The sequence below is a fragment of the Stegostoma tigrinum genome, chromosome 11, assembly GCF_030684315.1.
Source record: "Stegostoma tigrinum isolate sSteTig4 chromosome 11, sSteTig4.hap1, whole genome shotgun sequence".
Classification (NCBI taxonomy): domain Eukaryota; kingdom Metazoa; phylum Chordata; class Chondrichthyes; order Orectolobiformes; family Stegostomatidae; genus Stegostoma; species Stegostoma tigrinum.
Window position 1 is genome coordinate 19124860 of NC_081364.1, and position 22762 is coordinate 19147621.

At 46.0% G+C, this 22762-nt stretch overlaps 1 protein-coding gene across 1 annotated transcript in view; it reads right to left on the reverse strand.

Annotated features, from left to right (window-relative positions):
- LOC125460489 (interactor of HORMAD1 protein 1) overlaps positions 1-22762 on the reverse strand; it is a 56309-nt gene that overhangs the window by 17503 nt on the left and 16044 nt on the right. The window contains exon 3 of the mRNA XM_059649808.1: positions 4578-4647. Coding sequence (XP_059505791.1) covers positions 4578-4633 — 56 coding nt within the window. The 5' untranslated portion in view covers positions 4634-4647. The remainder of the gene's footprint in view (positions 1-4577; positions 4648-22762) is intronic.

Sequence of the window (22762 nt, forward strand, 5' to 3'; positions counted from 1 at the left end):
ATGTCTTACTTAGCTGACAAGGTTGCAATCATTTCCTTTTAGCCTTTCTGCACATTCATTGGTATGATTCTTTATGTTACTATCTCTACTACAGACACAAATATATAGACTAGCTGACTATTTCCACTGAATCTTATGAAAAACTGAGTCTTTTACAATCCCTTTCCTTGGACTGATTTCCACTTGTAAACTTTTAACAATTACCTCCTAGAAATGATGTTTGAACTCTGGCCTCTTTAGAGAAAAAAAATTCACTTCCACAGAACTGGTAACTACAATCTAAATCACAGAAGTATACAGTAGCATTTGTCAGGGGTTGGAATTATGATCACCGCTTTTCTAGATCTGAGCTAATGACCTAACTTTGGGAGTACAGAGCACTGTTTCAAAACCTGAAGATGCTACAAAGCTTAGAAATATTTATGAACTGTGAGGAGGATAGTGATAAACTTTAAGAGGCTTAGACAGACTGATAGAATGACAGGTGAAATGTACACGCAGAGAGATGTGAAGGGTTTCATTTTGATAAGAATGAAAGGAGGGAATATGAAATAAAGAGTATAATTCTAACAGGAGTTTGAAGTGTTGATAAAGAGCTGTAGCTCGGTTGTGGTTGAGGCTGTCGACTTGCTTACTGAGCTGGCTTGTTTGCATTCAGACGTTTCGTCACGATGCTAGGCAACATCATCAGTGGAGCCTCCAATGAAGCGATGTTATTCTACTCCGCTTGGAATTTTATACTGTCTGCTCCATTATGGTGAGTAGTGTTATTTCCAGTATAGATCCGTATGGGTTTGTATATGGGGCCCAAAGCTACATGTTTGCTGACAGCATTATGGGTGGAAAACCATGCCTCTAGGAATTCTTGTGCAAGTCTATTTTGGCTTGGGCTACTATGGTTAACTTGTCTCAGTTAAACTGATGGCGTTCATTGTCTGAGAGTGCTGATATTGAGGAGAGTTTGTCGTGCTTTTTTGCTATGAGTTGATGTTCATGTATTCTAACGGCTAGTTTCCTTCCTGTCTGGCCGAATGTAATGTTTGTGGCAGTCGTTGCATGGCATTTTGTAAAGCACAATGGTTCTGTATGTTTTGGAAATTAGGTCTTTAATTCTTGCAAGTGTTTGTTGTACAGTGGCTGTGGGCTTGTGGGCCACCATGATTCCCAGTGGTCTTCAGTGTCTTGTTCCGTTCTTGATGTAGGGCAGCGTGGCCAGTGTATTAGGGTGTACTGTGTCCTCCTGTTGTTGTCTGTTTAGTAGGCATCTTCGGATGAAGTTGCAGGGATATCTGTTTATAGCAAGGATTTTGTATGGGTGCTTTTCCTCTTTCCTGCATAGTTCCAGGGTGTTGCAGTGTGTCCTGGCCCAGTTAAATAGTGTCCAAATGCAGCTTTGTTTCTGGACATTGGTTAGGCAGCATGGTGGCTCAGTGGTTAGCATGCTGTCTTACAGCACCAGGGACCTGGGTTCAATTTCAATCTCAGGTGACCACCTGTTTGGAGTTTGCACATTCTCCCCGTGTCTGCGTCAGTTTCAACTGGGTGCTCTGGGTTCCTCCCACAGTCCAAAGACGTGCAGGCTAGGTAGATTAGCCATGCTAAATTGCCCATTGTGTTCAGGGATGTGAAGGTCAAGTACATTAGCCACAGGAAATGTAAGGTCACAGGGATAGGGTAGGGGGATGGGTCTGGGTAGGGCGCCATTCAGAGGGTCAGTGCGGACTTGTTGGGCCAAATGGCCCGTTTCCACACCTTGGGGATTCTATGACCTGGAATGCACTGCCTGAGAGTGTAGTCAAGATAGATTTAAATGAAACCTTCAAAATGAAATTGGATAATTATCTGAAGAGAAAAATATTACAGGGCTGTGGGGAATGGAACTAGACAAGTTGCTGCTGCACAGTGTTGGCATAGTCCATAAGACCATAAGTTACAGGAGTGGAAGTAAGGCCATTTGGCCCATCAGGTCCACTCTGCCATTTAAATCATGGCTGATAGGCATTTCAACTCCACTTCCCTGCACTCTCCCCGTAGCCCTTGATTCCTTCTGAGATCAAGAATTTGTCGATCTCTGCCTTGAAGGCATCCAACGTCCTGGCCTCCAGTGCACTCCGTGGCAATGAATTCCACAAGCCCACCACTCTCTGGCTGAAGAAATGTCGTCTTGTTTCAGTTTTAAATTTACCCTCTCTAATTTTAAGGCTGTGCCCACGGGTCCTAGTCTCCCCGCCTAACGGAAACAACTTCCACCCCTTCTAAACCATATATTATCTTGTAAGTTTCTATTAGATCTCCCCTCAACCTTCTAAACTCTAATGAGTACAATCCCAGGATCCTTAGCCGTTCATCATACGTTAAACCTAACATTCCAGGTATCATCCGTGTGAATCTCCGCTGGACACGCTCCAGGGCTAGTAGTCACAATAGATACTGTTCCAGCTCAAAGACCTGCCATTCTGCAGCAAATATTTCATTTCCTGATGAATTCTCCATCGCAGTTGCATGCACGCAGAGGAACTGGAAGATCTATGCAGACTGCTTACAAGTTCATAGAGTTTTATATGGCACAGGATGATGATATTTGGCCCTTTGAGCACATGCTACCTCTTTACAGAACAATCCAATCAGTCCCACTACCTCACTCAATACCTGTGGTCCTTCAAGTTTATTTTCTTCAAGTGCCTATCTAATTTCCTTCTAGAAATAATTTGTTTCTATATCCACTATTCTCATCAACAACACGGTCATTATCACATACTATCTAAAACATAGTTCCTTCTCATTTTCTCCCTGCCCTTCTTGCCGAATACCTCAAATTTGTGTCCTTTACTCCCGTACTATCAGTTAACAAGAACATTCTTTTCTTATCTACATTATTCAAACCTGCCATAATCTTGTAATAACATGGTGTGAAGCTGGATGAACACAACAGGCCAAGCAGCATCAGAGGAGCAGGAAAGTTTGACGTTTCGGGTCGGGGCCCTTCTTCAGAAATTTCCCAACCTGAAACGTTCAAACTTTCCAGCTCCTCTGATGCTGCTTGGCCTGCTGTGTTCACCCAGCTTCACACTGTGTTATTACAAGATTTTCCAGCATCGGGAACTCCTACTATCTCTAGCATAATCTTGTATTCAAATGAAACTTCCTTTCAACTTTTTTTGCTTCAAGAACAACCCCAACTTTACAGCACAACCTCACCCTTACCATTCTGCCAAAAAGCATTGCCTTACACTTCATGGTAAAAATCCTGTCCCTTTTAAAGATACTGCACATACTGCAAAGGCACCACACAGATAAAGAAACATGCAGAAAGGCAATACTTCTTATTCCCAAAACTTTTCCATCATCTGCAGGGTCCAGTCATAATGGAATGCAATGGAACACTTCCCATTCACTCACCAAAATGAAGGTCCAACAACACTCAAGAATCTTAACATCACCCATGACAACACAGCCAATTGGAATGGTACCCCATCCACCATCATAAACCTTGACTCCTGACACCACCACATCATGGTTGCAGCATGTGCCCATATGCCAGATGCACTACAGTAATTCACCAAGACTTCTTCAATCATATCTTTGTAACCGTCACCACCTAGAAGTCAAGTGCAGTAAGCTGATGTGAACACCACCACTTGCAATTCTCCCTAAACGTTCTACCCTATCCTGGCTTTCAAATACATCAACATTCCTCCATTTTCACAAGGTCAAAATCCTGAAATTAAGTAATAAGACTGTAGGACGTATCACACATACTGGAGCAGTTCAAGAGCTGCTTGCTACCACTTCTTCAAAAGCAATAGAAATGGCAGCAATATCCACACGTACAAATTAAGTAAAAAGTCTGCATACAGAATATAAAGCAATATTTCCAGCCAAGTTAAACAAAAAAGAAAGTTGTAGAGATCTAGTATCAAATAATCAAAGTACTTATTACAATGAATGCAAACTAAATCAATTTCCAGTGGAAGAACAGAAAATGGCCTCCTCAAAATGATATTCATTTTACAGCAGCTCACACTGTCATTTATATAGTAACACGTCATTATTTGTTGAATTGTAAATGGAAGTTTAGCCACAACCCTGGATTATATTCGAATTTCTGCAAGACCCTGAATGAAAGTGGTATATTCTTTAGGGGGTGGACTGCAAATTTAGTGCTGCCTTTGAGAACAATTTGTTCTGTTTACTGATCTAAACCCATTATAAAATAGGCAGTAGTTCTAAATCTTTCACAAATCGACTTCTTTAGATATTCCCATTGAGCCACAAGAACTACTAAAAATATTATGAGAAGAAACATGGCATGCGTAAGGTTCTAAGACGACTTAGTAGAGCTTGCTTCCAGGGTACTTTTATGTAACAATATAAGGACACTGTTCTGCTTCACCTTAATTACAAAGGCAAGACAGCAATTGGTGAAGTTAACATTGAGATGCAGCAAAAACTGGATTTTCATTGCATCAGCTAGAAAGTTATATTTAATATTGTCACCCATTACCTTGACAGTCATATAAAAATTCAAAGCACTAATATTAAAGGTACTATTTAGTTTTTCTTTAATTGCTACTTACCCAGGCCCCACAGGGATGCTTAGCATCTCTCTAATATTCCACAGGTTTGAGTTCATCTTTGCAATATTTGCTGAAAGAGAATAAAATGAATAAGTTATCCTGAACTACTGGTGCTCATGTGTCCCAATATTTACAGTCACTACAAATGATTTTATACATTTGTCTTCATGAATCATGTATGTGGGATAATCTCATGGAGACCACATTTGTGGTTGATTCTACCATAAAACGGTGATGGAAGATGGGGTGCAGTTCCCTTAATCTGGCGAATGCCACAGCATTTTAAGAAAGAGAAGGTGGCAGACAGTTCTCTTCACTAACGGCCACCTGAACCACAAGTAGCCATACCTGCCGGAGCTGGCATTTACTAATGGTTGATGATCCTTGCTTAATGAGGAAGACTACCTAGCAAACAATGGCAACCTCGCAATGGGCTGGATGAGAAGGTGGGGCTTCCGATTGGGCTAGGACATAGAACACTACAGCGCAGTACAGGCCCTTCGGCCCTCGATGTTGCGCCGACCTGTGAAACCAAACTGAAGCCCACCTAACCTACACAATTCCATTATTATCCATATGTTTATCCTAAACTAACCCTTAAATCTGACGCGTCTACTACTGTTGCAGGCAGGGCATTCCACGCCCTTACTACTCTCTGAATAAAGAACCTACCTCTGACATCTGTCCTATAACTATCACCCCTCAATTTAAAGCTATGTCCCCTCGTGCTAGCCATCACCATCCGAGGAAAAAGGCTCTCACTGTCCACACTATCTAATCCTCTGATCATCTTGTATGTCTCTATTAGGACACCTCTTAACCTTCTTCTCTCTAATGAAAACAGCCTCAAGTCCCTCAACCTTTCCTCATAAGACCTTCCCTCCATACCAGGCAACACCCTGGTAAATCTCCTCTGCACCCTTTCCAATGCTTCCACATCCTTCCTATAATGCGGCGACCAGAACTGTACACAATACTCCAAGTGCGGCCGCACCACAGAGTTTTGTACAGCTGCAACATGACCTCATGGCTCTGAAACTCGATCCCTCTACCAATAAAACCTAACACACCATTCGCCTTCTTAACAACTCTATCGACCTAGGTGGCAACTTTCAGGGATCTATGTACATGGACACTGAGATCTCTCTGCTCATCCACACTACCAAGAATCTTACCATTAGCCCAGTACTCTGCATTCCTGTTACTCCTTCCAAAGTACTCCTTCCACTTCACACTTTTCCACATTAAACTCCATTTGCCACCTCTCAGCCCATCTCTGCAGCTTATCTATGTCCCTCTGTATCCTGCAACATCCTTCCGCACTATCCACAACTCCACCGACTTTAGTGCCATCTGCAAATTTACTAACCCATCCATCTACGCCCTTTTCCAGGTCATTTATAAAAATGTCAAGCAGCAGTGGCCCCAAAACAGATCCTTGTGTTAAACTACTAGTAATTGAACTCCAGGATGAACATTTCCCATCAACCACCACCCTCTGTCTTCTTCCAACTAGCCAATTGTTGAACCAAACCGCTAAATCACCCTTAATCCCATGACTCTGTATTTTATGCAATACCCTACCGAGGGGAACCTTGTCAAACCCTTTTCTGAAATCCATATACACCACATCAACTGCTTGACCCTCAACCACCTGTTTAGTCACCTTCTCAAAGAACTCAATAAGATTTGTGAGGCACGATCTACCCTTCACAAAACCGTGTTGACCATCCCTAATCAAATTATTCCTTTCTCAATGATTATAAATCCTATCTCTTATAATCCTTTGCAACACTTTACCCACAACTGAAGTAAGGCTCACTGGTCTGTTGTTACCAGGATTGTCCCTCCTCCCCTCCTTGAACAAGGGGAATAACATTTGGGTTGGGGTGCAGATGAAATAGGCAGTCTGTTTCTATGTGTCCTCTCTGCTAGGCTCAGTCCCAGCTGTAACCACCGTTCCTGGTAGCACCTCTGTCCCAGCTAGCCTTGTGTGTGGCTAGTGGCTTTTGGAGCATGCTTCCAACCGTTAAAAGTAAAAGCAACTAATTGATAGCTGGCAAGGTAGACTTGGCCTTGGCTTTTGCTCACAACAGCAGGGCTCCAACTGGGCTAACAAAATTCTGAAAATACATCACATTTTTCATTAATTTGTGTGGTATGGGTAGAATGGATAGTGAAGGGTTTTTTCACTCAGGTAGGAATGTCAATTATTAGTGGACATAGGTTTCAGGAAAAAGGGGAAATGTTTAAAGGACATGTGAGGGACAGGTTTTGTTTAAACAGAGGGGAAGTGCCTGGAATGCACTGCCAGAGGAGGTGGTAGAAGCTTAGTTGACTTTGAGAACAATTTCTTCTGTTTACTGATGTAAAACCACTACAAAAGGAGTAGTTCTAAATCTTTTGCAAATCAACCTCTTTTGACATTCTCACTGGGCAACAAGAGCTATCAAAAATATTATGACAAGTGTTCTAAGATGACTCACTACAGCTTGCTTCAAGGAGTACTTTTATGTAACAATATTAGAACACTGTTCTAGTTTGTCATAGCTCAACATCTGGCTAAAAACTATCAAATTTTAGGAGGCATCTTGACAGATACACGATTGGGCAGTGAAGAGAAGAATATGGACTGCATAGAGGCAAAAGGTTTTTAATTTAGAAACGCATGTGTTGGCACAGTCTTGGTGGGCCGAAGGGCCTGTTCCTAAGCTGTACTGTTCTTTTTCAAGTTTCAGGTATGAACAGATCAGCATATTCTGGTTGAAGTATTATCTGTCAAGAGTTAATAGCACACTACATGTAATGTAGAAACATGCCAGTGGTGTAAACACCAATAAATGGAAATTGAATCAAGGGGATATTTGGCAGGATAATCAACATCTTTGTCATTCAGGTGAAATTTTACAAGAGTCAAGAAGAAGAGAGGTAGAAGGGTTTAGACAGAGAATTCCAAAACTTCGGTACCAACGTTGAAGGCAGAGTCACCAAAGTTAGCCAGAAGAGGCCAGAGTGACAAAAATCTGCAAGTCCTAGGAAATGCAGACGTCAGTAAGTCATTTGGCATGCCCATATTCTATCTTGCAGAGGCTGAATGCCAACTCTCAAACACTTCCTCCTGTCTCCCTGGGCCATGACCTCATGACTAAAAATCAAGCTGGCATTTTGAGGGCTGTCAATTACTTCAGCTCCTGTGGAAATCTCTCATTCAGACCTTCCCACTTCATAGACCCCAACGCTGCACAGCTTGCTTCTCCTTCCTTCCCAAAATCCACAAACAGGACTGGAGGCCTGTGACCAGTGGTGTGCTGCAAGGACAGATGCTGGGTTCACTGCATTTTGTCATTTATAGAAATGGTCTGGATACGAATGTAGGGGGCATGGTTAGTACGTTTGCAGATGACACGAAAATTGGTGGTGTTGTGGACAGCGACCTCAATCAGATAGGCCAATAGGGCAAGATGTGGCATGTGGAGTCTAGTTTAGATAAATGTGAGGTGCTGCATTTGGTAAGGCAAGTCACGGCAGGACGTATGCACTTAATGGTAGGGTCCTTGGTCCATCGGTCCAACTTGTCCGTGCTAAGCAGATATCCCAAATTAAACTAATCCCATTTGCCAGCATTGCACCCATACCGTCCTAAACTCTTCCTATTCATGTATCCATTCATGTTCCTTTTAAATGTTATAATTGTACCTGCCTCCACCACTTCGCCTGGCAGCTCATTTCATGCATGCACCACTCCCCTGCTTGAAAAAGTTGCCTCTCATGTTCCTTTCAAATCATGCCCTCTCACCTTAACCATATGCCCTCTAGTTTGGGACTCCTCCAGCTGAGAAAAAGACCTTGGCTATTCATACTATCCATGTCCGTTGTGATTTTATAAACTTCTATAAGGTCACTCCTCAGCCTCCAACACTTCACAGGAAAAAAGCCCCAGCCTATTCGGCCTCTTCCTTTAGGCCAAGCACACCAAATCTGGCAACATACTTGTAAATCTTTCCTTTCAAGTTCAACAACATCCTTCCTACAGCAGAGAGACCAGATTGAATGCATATTCTAAAAGGGATCCCATGATTCTAAAAGGCATCTGGATGTGGACATGAAAAGAAGATTTTACAGGAAGACGGGCAAAATGCTAATAAATGGAACTAGCACAGTTTAGGACATCTGGTCATCATGGTCGAGTTTAACAGAAGGGTTTGTTTCTCTGCTGTATAACTTTATGACTCAAGGACTGCCCTGGCAGGCCCATCCTATTCCTCCCCAAATAAACTTATTTCATCCTATATTGACTCTATTGTTTTCCCTTCTTGTTCAGTCTCTACTTATACTACCATACTCTGCCTCCTCACATGTTTTCACCCTCACCCCCTTCTCTTCTTCCTGGAAAAATGATAAGGTTCTTGCTGTCCTCATCTTCCAACCTAGAAGTCAGCACAGGATAGTCCTTTACATTTGGTATTTCCAACACCTCGAGCAGGATCACCAAAGGATTCCAACCACCTTCCCCAATCTTGGTTAACAGGATCACAAAACACATCTTCCCAGCCTATCTACTGTCAGCATTCCACAGGTGTTATTCCCTCTGTGAAACCATAGTCCATTCCTCCATCACTCCTAACACTTCCTCATTTTCCTGTGTCATCTTCTCTTGCAACTGGAGAATGTGTAACATTAACCTCCTCCCTCTTCAATGTCCAAGGCCCCAAATACAATGTCGGGAGAAGTAATGTTTTACTTATAATTTTTAAAATCTATTCCACTGCATTCACTGCTCACAAAATGGTCTCCTTTACCTTGGCTTACAGCCACAGACTGAGTGACTGCTAAATGGAACTCCTTTGCTTTGTCAGTGGGAATGGCCAGATTTCAGTTACTTGCCATTTCAATAAACCAGCTTTCTCCCATGCTAACAGTTCCATCCTGGGGCCTCCAATGAAGCTGTAAGAACAACTTTTAAAACTCTACTCAGGCAATTTGCAGCCTCCAGGACTCAAGTGAATTCTACAACTTCAGAGTATGACCTCTTTCCTTCATTTTTCTTACATCACCCCTCCCCAGCCATGCCTTGTTTGTGCCTTGCTGAGCTTGCTCTCAGTAAAGTCGACCAACTTTTTCCTTTTTTATAACTATCATTTACACCCATTTTGTATCTCTAACACTCTTGTTACCATTACAATCCTTTTGTCTTTTGCTACGGCCACCCTCAGAATCTGTTCCACTCACTCCTCAAGGGGTATTCTTAAAAACAGACATTTTAGAAAATCCAGGTCCACACTGTGAAAAATATAAGTAGAATATAGTGTGAGGATGAGATTGCTAGTGAGGTCACTGGTTAAATATCCCACCAAATATGAAACTTTTTCTGCAATTTGAAAATTACTGAGAGTGATCCTATTTGGTGAACATCCAACATATTTATCTTAAATTCTTCTCTCCAATACTTTAATGGAGGCATTTACCTTTTCGATTTTAATTGAGTTAATACCTATATTAAGGTGACTCACATAAACAAGCATATTAACTGTCTGTGCAATAGCATGTGCGTGGTAATTTCTGGGCTCAAAAAAAAAATGAGATGGATAAAATAAGAAAGGTCACTATTTTTTCCCTCCAGCAGATACTCTTGAGCATTATTTATTTGTTTGTGTCAATCTTCTTGGCTTGCTTCACTTTCAAAAGTACATTCTTCACAGAAGACTATCGTTATAATGCTTGTTTAGACTGATGTAAACTAATATTAAATGCCAGTTTGGCTTAATGATGATGACACATTCAGCTTAAAGTCAAGGCTTTCAAGTGCATTCAAGCTCCACTCAAGAACCTGACCATATAAATGAGGTAATAAAATGTGAGGCTGGATGAACACAGCAGGCCCAGCAGCATCTCAGGAGCACAAAAGCTGACGTTTCGGGCCTAGACCCTTCATCAGAGAGGGGGATGGGGTGAGGGTTCTGGAATAAATAGGGAGAGAGGGGGAGGCGGACCGAAGATGGAGAGAAAAGAAGATAGGTGGGGAGGAGAGTATAGTTGGGGAGGTAGGGAGGGGATAGGTCAGTCCAGGGAAGACGGACAGGTCAAGGAGGTGGGATGAGGTTAGTAGGTAGGAGATGGAGGTGCGGCTTGGGGTGGAAGGAAGGGATGGGTGAGAGGAAGAACAGGTTAGGGAGGCAGAGACTGGTTGGACTGGTTTTGGGGTGCAGTGGGTGGAGGGGAAGAGCTGGGCTGGTTGTGTGGTGCAGTGGGGGTAGGGGACGAACTGGGCTGGTTTTGGGATGCGGTGGGGGAAGGAGAGATTTTGAAGCTGGTGAAGTCCACATTGATACCATTGGGCTGCAGGGTTCCCAAGCGGAATATGAGTTGCTGTTCCTGCAACCTTCGGGTGGCATCATTGTGGCACTGCAGGAGGCCCATGATGGACATGTCATCTAAAGAATGGGAGGGGGAGTGGAAATGGTTTGCGACTGGGAAGTGCAGTTGTTTATTGCGAACCGAGCGGAGGTGTTCTGCAAAGCGGTCCCCAAGCCTCCGCTTGGTTTCCCCAATGTAGAGGAAGCCACACCGGGTACAGTGGATGCAGTATACCACATTGGCAGATGTGCAGGTGAACCTCTGCTTAATGCGGAAAGTCATCTTGGGGCCTAGGATAGGGGTGAGGGAGGAGGTGTGGGGGCAAGTGTAGCATTTCCTGCGGTTGCAGGGGAAGGTGCCGGGTGTGGTGGGGTTAGAGGGCAGTGTGGAGTGAACAAGGGAGTCACGGAGAGAGTGGTCGCTCCGGAAAGCAGATAGGGGTGGGGATGGGAAAATGTCTTGGGTGGTGGGGTCGGATTGTAGATGGCGGAAGTGTCGGAGGATGATGCGTTGTATCCAGAGGTTGGTGGGGTGGTGTGTGATAACGAGGGGGATCCTCTTTGGGCGGTTGTGGCGGGGGCAGGGTGTGAGGGATGTGTTGCGGGACATGCGGGAGACGCGGTCAAGGGCGTTCTCGACCACTGTGGGGGGAAAGTTGCGGTCCTTGAAGAACTTGGACATCTGGTATCACCCCTATCCCAGGCCCCAAGATGACTTTCCACATTAAGCAGAGGTTCACCTGCACATCTGCCAATGTGGTATACTGCATCCACTGTACCCGGTGTGGCTTCCTCTACATTGGGGAAACCAAGCGGAGGCTTGGGGACCACTTTGCAGAACACCTTCGCTCGGTTCGCAATAAACAACTGCATCTCCCAGTCGCAAACCATTTCCACTCCCCCTCCCATTCTTTAGATGACATGTCCATCATGGGCCTCCTGCAGTGCCACAATGATGCCACCCGAAGGTTGCAGGAGCAGCAACTCATATTCCGCTTGGGAACCCTGCAGCCCAATGGTATCAATGTGGACTTCACCAGCTTCAAAATCTCCCCTTCCCCCACCGCATCCCAAAACCAGCCCAGTTCGTCCCCTCCCCCCACTGCACCACACAACCAGCCCAGCTCTTCCCCTCCACCCACTGCATCCCAAAACCAGTCCAACCAGTCTCTGTCTCCCTAACCTGTTCTTCCTCTCACCCATCCCTTCCTCCCACCCCAAGCCGCACCTCCATCTCCTACCTACTAACCTCATCCCACCTCCTTGACCTGTCTGTCTTCCCTGGACTGACCTATCCCCTCCCTACCTCCCCAACTATACTCTCCTCCCCACCTATCTTCTTTTCTCTCCATCTTCGGTCCGCCTCCCCCTCTCTCCCTATTTATTCCAGAACCCTCACCCCATCCCCCTCTCTGATGAAGGGTCTAGGCCCGAAACGTCAGCTTTTGTGCTCCTGAGATGCTGCTGGCCCTGCTGTGTTCATCCAGCCTCACATTTTATTATCTTGGATTCTCCAGTATCTGCAGTTCCCATTATCACTCATATAAAGGAGGTTACTGATTCTGTATCCGACTAAGGGATTGTGACAATGTTGGAGATGCTGGGCTGTATTTCAAATGCAGTTTGTGCAGAGGGGGGCTGGCAAAAATAGCAGGATAAGACAATGGGATAGGATCCAAGTTTATCCTGTCCCTATGTCATATTGCCAGCAGCAAGAAAACTGGAAGTTTGTACAGCAGTCAGCATATTAACTGAGCCACTTATGTGGCTAATTATTACCCGCTTCCTTGGGGATTCTAGCAGTATCAAATGGGCCCCCTGTCAAATGTGGAGAGTACCAGGTGAAATCTGTGCCTCCCACTGTGTTCCAAAAGGGGACAGTTCTGAAGAGCATATGGGGCTCGATACATTAACTCTGTTTCTCTCTCCAATAATGCTGCCTGACCTGTTTAGTCTCTCCAGCATTCTCTGTGCTTCTTTCAGATTTCCAATATTCACAGTATTTTGCTTGATTTTGGGTGTTCAAAACAGAGCTTTCTTTGTGACACTCCAAAGCCTACTGAGGTACCTCCTGGCTGCAATGGTCATTATGGGAACAGCATGACTGCAAGTATTCGGCAGTATTCTCCTCCTCCAAAATAATCAGGGCCTATAAGCTTGCTAGCCCCAACCCACTCATCCATCTTAAACAGTACCTCACTATTCAAATGTTGGCCTTTATTATATAGTGGATTGATTATAAAACTATGGAAAACTTGCTAACCCGTACAGGGTGAGACACCTTCTAGAGCACTATGTAGAGATTTGGTCTCCTTATTTAAGACACATACTTGCATTGAAAGTAATTCTGAGATAAGTAAACAACTCAGCGGTGGAAGAGGCCACGATCTATCTCAGCATCCCCCAAAGGTCCCCAGCAACAGAGATGCCAGTCTTCAGCCATATCAACACGACATGATATGAAGAAATGGTTGAAGGCACTGGATTCTGCAAAGGCCGAGTCCTGACAACACACCTGCAATAGTATTGAAGACTTGTGATCCAAAACTTGCCACACCCATAGGCAAGTGGTTCCAGTGCAGCTACAAAACTGGCATCTACCCGGCAATGCAGAAATTGCCTAAGCATGCCCTCCATACGTGAAGCAGGACAAATCCAACCCAGCAATTACCACACCACTCATTTACTCCTGATCATGAGAAAACTGAAGGAAAGGGTCATCGACAGTGCTATTAAATGACATTTATAAAGGAATAACCTGCTCATTGATCTTCATTTTGGGTTTCCCAGGGCCACTCTACTCTTGACCCCATTACAGCCTAAGTTCATACATAAACAAAAGAGCTAAACCAGAGATGAGATGACAGTGACATTAAGGTCACAACTGACCAAGTTTGACTGCATAGTATGCAAAACAATAATTTTGATTTTATGTAAGTATATGTAATATGTAATAACATATCATATCAAATCAAATCAAGAAACCCTAGCCAACCTAGAAACAGTGAGGGAATCAATGAGAAAACTCTCTATTGTTTGGAGTCACACCAAACACAAAGGAAGAGGTTCGTTGGAGGCCAGTCATCTCAGCACCAAGATATTTGTTCAAGGAAATGTCCTTGACCCAACCATTTTCAGCTGCTTTATCAATGATATTCCATCCATCATATGGTCTCAAGCAGGGATGTTAGCTGATGGCTACACAATATTTACCACCATTGTGACTCTGCAGATACTGAATCAATCCATGTCCAAATGCAGCAAGACCTGGACAATATTCAGGTTTATCTGGTAAGTAACATTCATACCATTTGCCTGTCAGGCAATGGCCATCTCCAGCAATAGAAAATCTAACTAATGCTCCTTGATTTTCACTGGCATCACCACCACTAAATACTCCACTCTGACATCCTGGGGAGTTACTATTGACCAGAAACTGAAGTGCAGGAATCATATAAGTACTGTAGATACATGAGCAGGTCAGAGGCTAGAAATCTTGCAGTGAGTAACTCACCTCCTGACTCCCAAAACCTACACACCATCTACAAGGCACAAGCCAGGAGTGTGTCAGAATACTCACCATGTGCCTTGTGGCCGCAGTTCCTACTACACTTAACCAGATAAAGCATCCCACTTGATTGGGATCTAATCTACAAACATTCAGTCACTCCACTACTGACAATCAATAGCAGCAGTAGGTACTATCTATAAGATTCACTGTAGAAATTCACAAAGGCTCCTCAGAAAGCAACTTCCAAACCCATGACCACTTCTATCCAGAGGGACACAGTCAGCAGATACGTGGAAACATTAGTACCTGCAAGTTCCCAACAGCCAAGACACTCATCTGACTTGAAACTATATCACCATTTCTTCATTGTTAAAACCATGGAACCCCACAATTGTATTGTATGTCTACCTATAACAAGTAGACGGCAGTAGCTCAAGGCTCATCACCAACTTCTCAAGGACGCCTCAAGATAGGCAATAAATGCTGGCCCTGCCAATGATGCAAACATCCCACTAATCATTTTTTTAAATAGTTCACTAGGTTGATTCCTGGGAATGAACAGGTTGCTTTATGAGGAAAGATGGAGTAGTAAGGGCTTATAATCATTGGACTTTAGAAGAATGAGAGGCACTCTTGTTGAAATGTAAGATTCTGAGAATAAGCAACACGATAGATGCAGAGAGGATGTTTAACCTTGTGGGGAAATTGTTAAACTAGGGGTCTCCCATCTAAGATGGAAAGGAGGAGAATTTTCTTCATTAGTCTTTGGAATTCTCTTCCATAAAGCCATGTGGAGGCTGGTTCAGTTAATATGTCTAAAGGCTGAATTAGATAGATTTTTGATCTACAAGAGTCAACGATTACGTGGAACAGGCAGAGAGCGCGCAGTTAAGGCCACAGTGACAGCAATGGGCTGAACGGCTTATTACTGTTCTTACTGTCACATAGTGCATCCAATGTAGATTGGATATCCAATTTTACCATAATCTATTATAGGTTATATTTAATAAATGTCCACTGAAACCTTACAATGGCTAAATCTCTGGTTTGAAGATAAGAGAAAGATGAGAATGCTGTCAGCTGTTACAGGTACATGAAACTGGATAAGATGAAATAAACATCCTCATTAAACATAAACAGCTTTAAGCAACAAACCTCCCAAGGGTAAATCAGGTTTATGTGATCATGAAACATGTCATGTTTAAAATCCATTCTCCTTTAATTACATCGCTGCTTTCTAAACACTGCCAAACATCCATCACTCTCATTTACGACTATCCTAAAAGCTGAATGAAGAATATCATTTATTTATAAATTAATCGTTTCTCTTTAAATTCTGCCAGTTTCCAAAACAGTATACACAGGATGACGTTTATATTTTGTCATGCAAATAAAGCTAGTTTACCTTCCACAAACTTACTTTGTAGTGTTGTTGTTTCCTGTCCTGGTCTGCAATTTCTATGTGATTTCTCCGCCCCCCCAAAAGTCTGGTTGGAGTGGACACATGGGGCAAGTGACGGGTCATCCAGATATTCTACCTGGATGAACTGGGAAGGGTAAATAAAACTCCTTCCATCCCCTCTCCAATTTCCCCAGCATAAACAAGCTCACAGCCGAAACTTGAGGGGCTGGGGACTGCTTTGTGCCAATAAATTGCACCCTTCGCACATTCTCCACGTGTCTGCGCGGACTGCCTCGCACAGTACAAAGATGGGCAGATTAGGTGGACTGACCACACTAAACTGCCTGATAACGGCCAGGGTTGTGCAGGCTAAGTGGATTAGCCATAGGAAGTGCAGGGTTACAGCAACAGGGTAGGAGGCGGGTCTGGGTCAGATGCTGTTCGGAGGACTGATGTGGATCGATGAACCGAAGGGCCTGCTTGAACACTGTGGGGATTTTATGACTCAGGAGGATGCCAAGTCCTGGAGCAATTGTTTTGACTCAGATTACTGACTGGGATGTACCTCGTGTCTCAGACCTGTCGTGTGAGAGTTTTCACTCGCCGTCCATCTTGCAGTGAGCTGGTGAGCCGTTCCCAGGGGCGTGCTTGAGGTGTTCGCTGGGTCGACAACCTCCTCCCGCAAGTTGGCAGCTCCCAAGGTAACCTCAGCAGTCGCCGCGCTCGCAGGTGTTAAGGTTCACCCGCTGTTTCTGTTCCTCCGTCTTTGAAGCTACGTGTCCTCTGTCCGAGGTCTCAGCCTCCTTGTCGCCCCACAAGCTTCTGCAATTACCTTCTTCGAATCGACCAGGCGGTCTACCGTAAACCGACGCTGCCCTGACCGACGGCACCGCGCGCCACGGGGAAGGCGGGAAACGGAACCCAGCGCGTGCCCTGCCGTGGTGAGCACTGAGCGTGCGCGGTGACGGTGCTGACTGCCCGGTATGTCACGTGGCCGCCTTCACCGCTTGGCGAAATCACTTTGTATCAGCGTTTGGGCTGCGTTGAGGCAATGCCTTCCCCGTGTGCACAGGTTCGACGCTGTTCATTATTTACCAGACGTTTATGGTCTCGACCAATCTCTGCACGATATGATGATCCTGAAGAAGGGCAATACCCGTAATGTTGAGTGCTCCCTTCGTCCAGGTGCTGCTTGGCTTGCTGTGTTCTTCCAGCCTCCTGTTTGTCTACCTTGGCTTCCAGCATCTGCAGTTTTGTTTTGTCTCTGTGATGATTCTGTACCCGCCCACGGTCTCTTTAATCGAGGAGCAAAGTTCTAATGGTAAACTGATCGGTATTAAAAACCAGAGATAATGGGAACTGCAGATGCTGGAGATTCCAAGATAATAAAATGTGCGGCTGGATGAACACAGCAGGCCAAGCAGCATCTCAGGAGCACAAAAGCTGACGTTTCGGGCCTAGATCCTTCATCAGAGAGGGGGATGGGGGGAGGGAACTGGAATAAATAGGGAGAGAGGGGGAGGCGGACCGAAGATGGAGAGTAAAGAAGATAGGTGGAGAGGGTGTAGGTGGGGAGGTAGGGAGGGGATAGGTCAGTCCAGGGAAGACGGACAGGTCAAGGAGGTGGGATGAGGTTAGTAGGTAGCTGGGGGTGCGGCTTGGGGTGGGAGGAAGGGATGGGTGAGAGGAAGAACCGGTTCGGGAGGCAGAGACAGGTTGGACTGGTTTTGGGATGCAGTGGGTGGGGGGGAAGAGCTGGGCTGGTTGTGTGGTGCAGTGGGGGGAGGGGATGAACTGGGCTGGTTGAGGGATGCAGTGGGGGAAGGGGAGATTTTGAAACTGGTGAAGTCCACATTGATACCATATGGCTGCAGGGTTCCCAGGCGGAATATGAGTTGCTGTTCCTGCAACCTTCGGGTGGCATCATTGTGGCAGTGCAGGAGGCCCATGATGGACATGTCATCAAGAGAATGGGAGGGGGAGTGGAAATGGTTTGCGACTGGGAGGTGCAGTTGTTTGTTGCGAACTGAGCGGAGGTGTTCTGCAAAGCGGTCCCCAAGCCTCCGCTTGGTTTCCCCAATGTAGAGAAAGCCGCACCGGGTACAGTGGATGCAGTATACCACATTGGCAGATGTGCAGGTGAACCTCTGCTTAATGTGGAATGTCATCTTGGGGCCTGGGATGGGGGTGAGGGAGGAGGTGTGGGGACAAGTGTAGCATTTCCTGCGGTTGCAGGGGAAGGTGCCGGGTGTGGTGGGGTTGGAGGGCAGTGTGGAGCGAACAAGGGAGTCACGGAGAGAGTGGTCTCTCCGGAAAGCAGACAGGGGTGGGGATGGAAAAATGTCTTGGGTGGTGGGGTCGGATTGTAAATGGCGGAAGTGTCGGAGGATAATGCGTTGTATCCGGAGGTTGGTAGGGTGGTGTGTGAGAATGAGGGGGATCCTCTTGGGGCGGTTGTGGCGGGGGCGGGGTGTGAGGGATGTGTCGCGGGAAATGCGGGAGACGCGGTCAAGGGCGTTCTCAATCACCGTGGGGGGGAAGTTGCGGTCCTTAAAGAACTTGGACATCTGGGATGTGCGGGAGTGGAATGTCTTATCGTGGGAGCAGATGCGGCGGAGGCGGAGGAATTGGGAATAGGGGATGGAATTTTTGCAGGAGGGTGGGTGGGAGGAGGTGTATTCTAGGTAGCTGTGGGAGTCGGTGGGCTTGTAATGGACATCAGTTACAAGCTGATTGCCTGAGATGGAGACTGAGAGGTCCAGGAAGGTGAGGGATGTGCTGGAGATGGCCCAGGTGAACTGAAGGTTGGGGTGGAAGGTGTTGGTGAAGTGGATGAACTGTTCGAGCTCCTCTGGGGAGCAAGAGGCGGCGCCGATACAGTCATCAATGTACCGGAGGAAGAGGTGGGGTTTGGGGCCTGTGTAGGTGCGGAAGATGGACTGTTCCACGTAACCTACAAAGAGGCAGGCATAGCTGGGGCCCATGCGGGTGCCCATGGCCACCCCCTTAGTCTGTAGGAAGTGGACCCACTCCAACCTCTCCCCCGCAGAACGGGCAGCCCTCCGCTCCAACCCCAACCTCACCATCAAACCCGCAGACAAGGGTGGCGCAGTGGTAGTATGGCGTACTGACCTCTACATCGCCGAGGCCAGACGCCAACTCTCCGACACCACCTCCTACCGCCTCCTCGATCATGACCCCACACCCGAGCACCAAACCATCATCTCCAACACCATTCATGACCTCATCACCTCAGGGGACCTCCCACCCACAGCCTCCAACCTCATTGTTCCCCAACCCCGCACGGCCCGTTTCTATCTCCTTCCCAAAATCCACAAACCTGCCTGCCCTGGTCGACCCATCGTCTCAGCCTGCTCCTGCCCCACCGAACTCATCTCCACCTATCTGGACTCCATTTTCTCCCCTTTGGTCCAGGAACTCCCCACCTATGTCCGTGACACCACCCACGCCCTCCACCTCCTCCAGGACTTCCAATTCCCTGGCCCCCAACACCTCATATTCACCATGGACGTCCAGTCCCTGTACACCTGCATTCCGCATGGAGATGGCCTCAAGGCCCTCCGCTTCTTCCTGTCCCGCAGGCCCGACCAGGCCCCCTCCACCGACACTCTCATCCGCCTAGCGGAACTCGTCCTCACACTCAACAACTTCTCTTTTGACTCCTCCCACTTCCTACAGACTAAGGGGGTGGCCATGGGCACCCGCATGGGCCCCAGCTATGCCTGCCTCTTTGTAGGTTACGTGGAACAGTCCATCTTCCGCACCTACACAGGCCCCAAACCCCACCTCTTCCTCCGGTACATTGATGACTGTATCGGCGCCGCCTCTTGCTCCCCAGAGGAGCTCGAACAGTTCATCCACTTCACCAACACCTTCCACCCCAACCTTCAGTTCACCTGGGCCATCTCCAGCACATCCCTCACCTTCCTGGACCTCTCAGTCTCCATCTCAGGCAATCAGCTTGTAACTGATGTCCATTACAAGCCCACCGACTCCCACAGCTACCTAGAATACACCTCCTCCCACCCACCCTCCTGCAAAAATTCCATCCCCTATTCCCAATTCCTCCGCCTCCGCCGCATCTGCTCCCACGATAAGACATTCCACTCCCGCACATCCCAGATGTCCAAGTTCTTTAAGGACCGCAACTTCCCCCCCACGGTGATTGAGAACGCCCTTGACCGCGTCTCCCGCATTTCCCGCGACACATCCCTCACACCCCGCCCCCGCCACAACCGCCCCAAGAGGATCCCCCTCATTCTCACACACCACCCTACCAACCTCCGGATACAACGCATTATCCTCCGACACTTCCGCCATTTACAATCCGACCCCACCACCCAAGACATTTTTCCATCCCCACCCCTGTCTGCTTTCCGGAGAGACCACTCTCTCCGTGACTCCCTTGTTCGCTCCACACTGCCCTCCAACCCCACCACACCCGGCACCTTCCCCTGCAACCGCAGGAAATGCTACACTTGTCCCCACACCTCCTCCCTCACCCCCATCCCAGGCCCCAAGATGACATTCCACATTAAGCAGAGGTTCACCTGCACATCTGCCAATGTGGTATACTGCATCCACTGTACCCGGTGCGGCTTTCTCTACATTGGGGAAACCAAGCGGAGGCTTGGGGACCGCTTTGCAGAACACCTCCGCTCAGTTCGCAACAAACAACTGCACCTCCCAGTCGCAAACCATTTCCACTCCCCCTCCCATTCTCTTGATGACATGTCCATCATGGGCCTCCTGCACTGCCACAATGATGCCACCCGAAGGTTGCAGGAACAGCAACTCATATTCCGCCTGGGAACCCTGCAGCCATATGGTATCAATGTGGACTTCACCAGTTTCAAAATCTCCCCTTCCCCCACTGCATCCCTCAACCAGCCCAGCTCATCCCCTCCCCCCACTGCACCACACAACCAGCCCAGCTCTTCCCCCCCACCCACTGCATCCCAAAACCAGTCCAACCTGTCTCTGCCTCCCGAACCGGTTCTTCCTCTCACCCATCCCTTCCTCCCACCCCAAGCCGCACCCCCAGCTACCTACTAACCTCATCCCACCTCCTTGACCTGTCCGTCTTCCCTGGACTGACCTATCCCCTCCCTACCTCCCCACCTACACCCTCTCCACCTATCTTCTTTACTCTCCATCTTCGGTCCGCCTCCCCCTCTCTCCCTATTTATTCCAGTTCCCTCCCCCCATCCCCCTCTCTGATGAAGGGTCTAGGCCCGAAACGTCAGCTTTTGTGCTCCTGAGATGCTGCTTGGCCTGCTGTGTTCATCCAGCCGCACATTTTATTATCTTGGTATTAAAAACCAGTTGGTATTATTTTCAAACACAAACGAATTTAAATGAACAATTGGTTTACAAACTTCACTTGTTTACAAATCCCCACGGCAGGTCCAAAGGACTCATGGAGCTATAAAATACAGCGGATGTTGGAAATCTGAAACAAGCCCAGAGAATACTGGAGAACTCAGCAAGTCTGTCAGCATCTATGGAGAGAGAAACAAAAAATTAACATTCATTTCACCAGTGGATTCCTGCGACGAAAAAATTCTTCGATTTATCAGTGAATATTTATCATAACGCTTTAAAAAACGATGGCATCTAAAAGATTTTACAAAACGTTTCCTGTTATCACCTAGCGTAAAGAATCCGCCCTTCCCACCCTTTACTCTTGCTTGTAGCTTCCCTTCAGGATTAAACATTACCCACGTATTCTGTGTGCACTCACATATTAACCTTAGTGGACCGATCCACAAATGTGACTTATTCAAAATAGGATAATAGTAGTGAAGAAAAGCATATGAATAATAACTTGTTTGACACAATTCCGACACAGTATGTAAAATTATTGGCTCCCTAACCCATAAAATGTTAAGTTTTAAATGATCAGTTTCAACTATCATATTCAATTGCTTCTTGCAATATATTTAGTTTAATGTACACATAGAATAGCAGATAGATAGGGCAGTCTTACCATTGTGTTTAGTACTCCAATTTGTACACTACCCTATGCAGAAAGTGCTTTCTATTAGAATGCAATAAAATGAATGCGGGGGGAGGAACGAAGTTTAAAAGCAATTTTAATTTTAATGAAAGGCAAAATAAGTATTTTAGGAAAGAAAAAAATCTGCAGAGAGACTAAGTGAGGGACCATCAGTAGCAAATAAGAAGTTAAAATCAGCAAGAGATTTGGTGTAAGAAGATTAGAGAAGTATTAATATATTTGAAAATTAGACCAAACATTTGAGCCAAATTCTCTCAGGCAAAGGAACCAGTGAAGCATTGATGGAGTGCACTGAATTTGTTTTGCATGTTTTACAAAAGATTAAAGGCAAAATAATGTGGATGCTGGAAATCCTGTTTGTGTCTAGTTTACTTTGTACTTAGTAGAAAGACCCAATCTTCTTCCTTTCACACCTTAATTTATACTCTCTTTGCACTTTGTTTCCGACTCAACAACCTCTTTGTCCTTTGCACTGCGCTGTATACTATTGCCCCTCCTCTGACTCTGTCAAAGATATAAAAAGAACCTAATTTCTGACTGCAAGAGATAATGGGAACTGCAGATGCTGGAGAATCCGAAATAACGAAGTGTGGAGCTGGATGAATACAGTAGGCCAAGCAGTATCTTAGGAGGACAAACCGCAACTTGCTCCTAAGATGCTGCTTGGCCTACTGTGTTCATCCAGCTCCACACTTTGTTATCACTATTTCCTGACTGCTTTCAGTTCTGAAAATGTCATTCCAGACTTAAAACATTAACTCAATTTTTCTCTGCACAGATGCTACCAGACATGCTGAGTTTGTTCAATATTCTCTGCATTTGTTACAAATAATTAAGACTGTGCTTTCCAAACTTGTATCCCAGTGTGACCTCATGTTA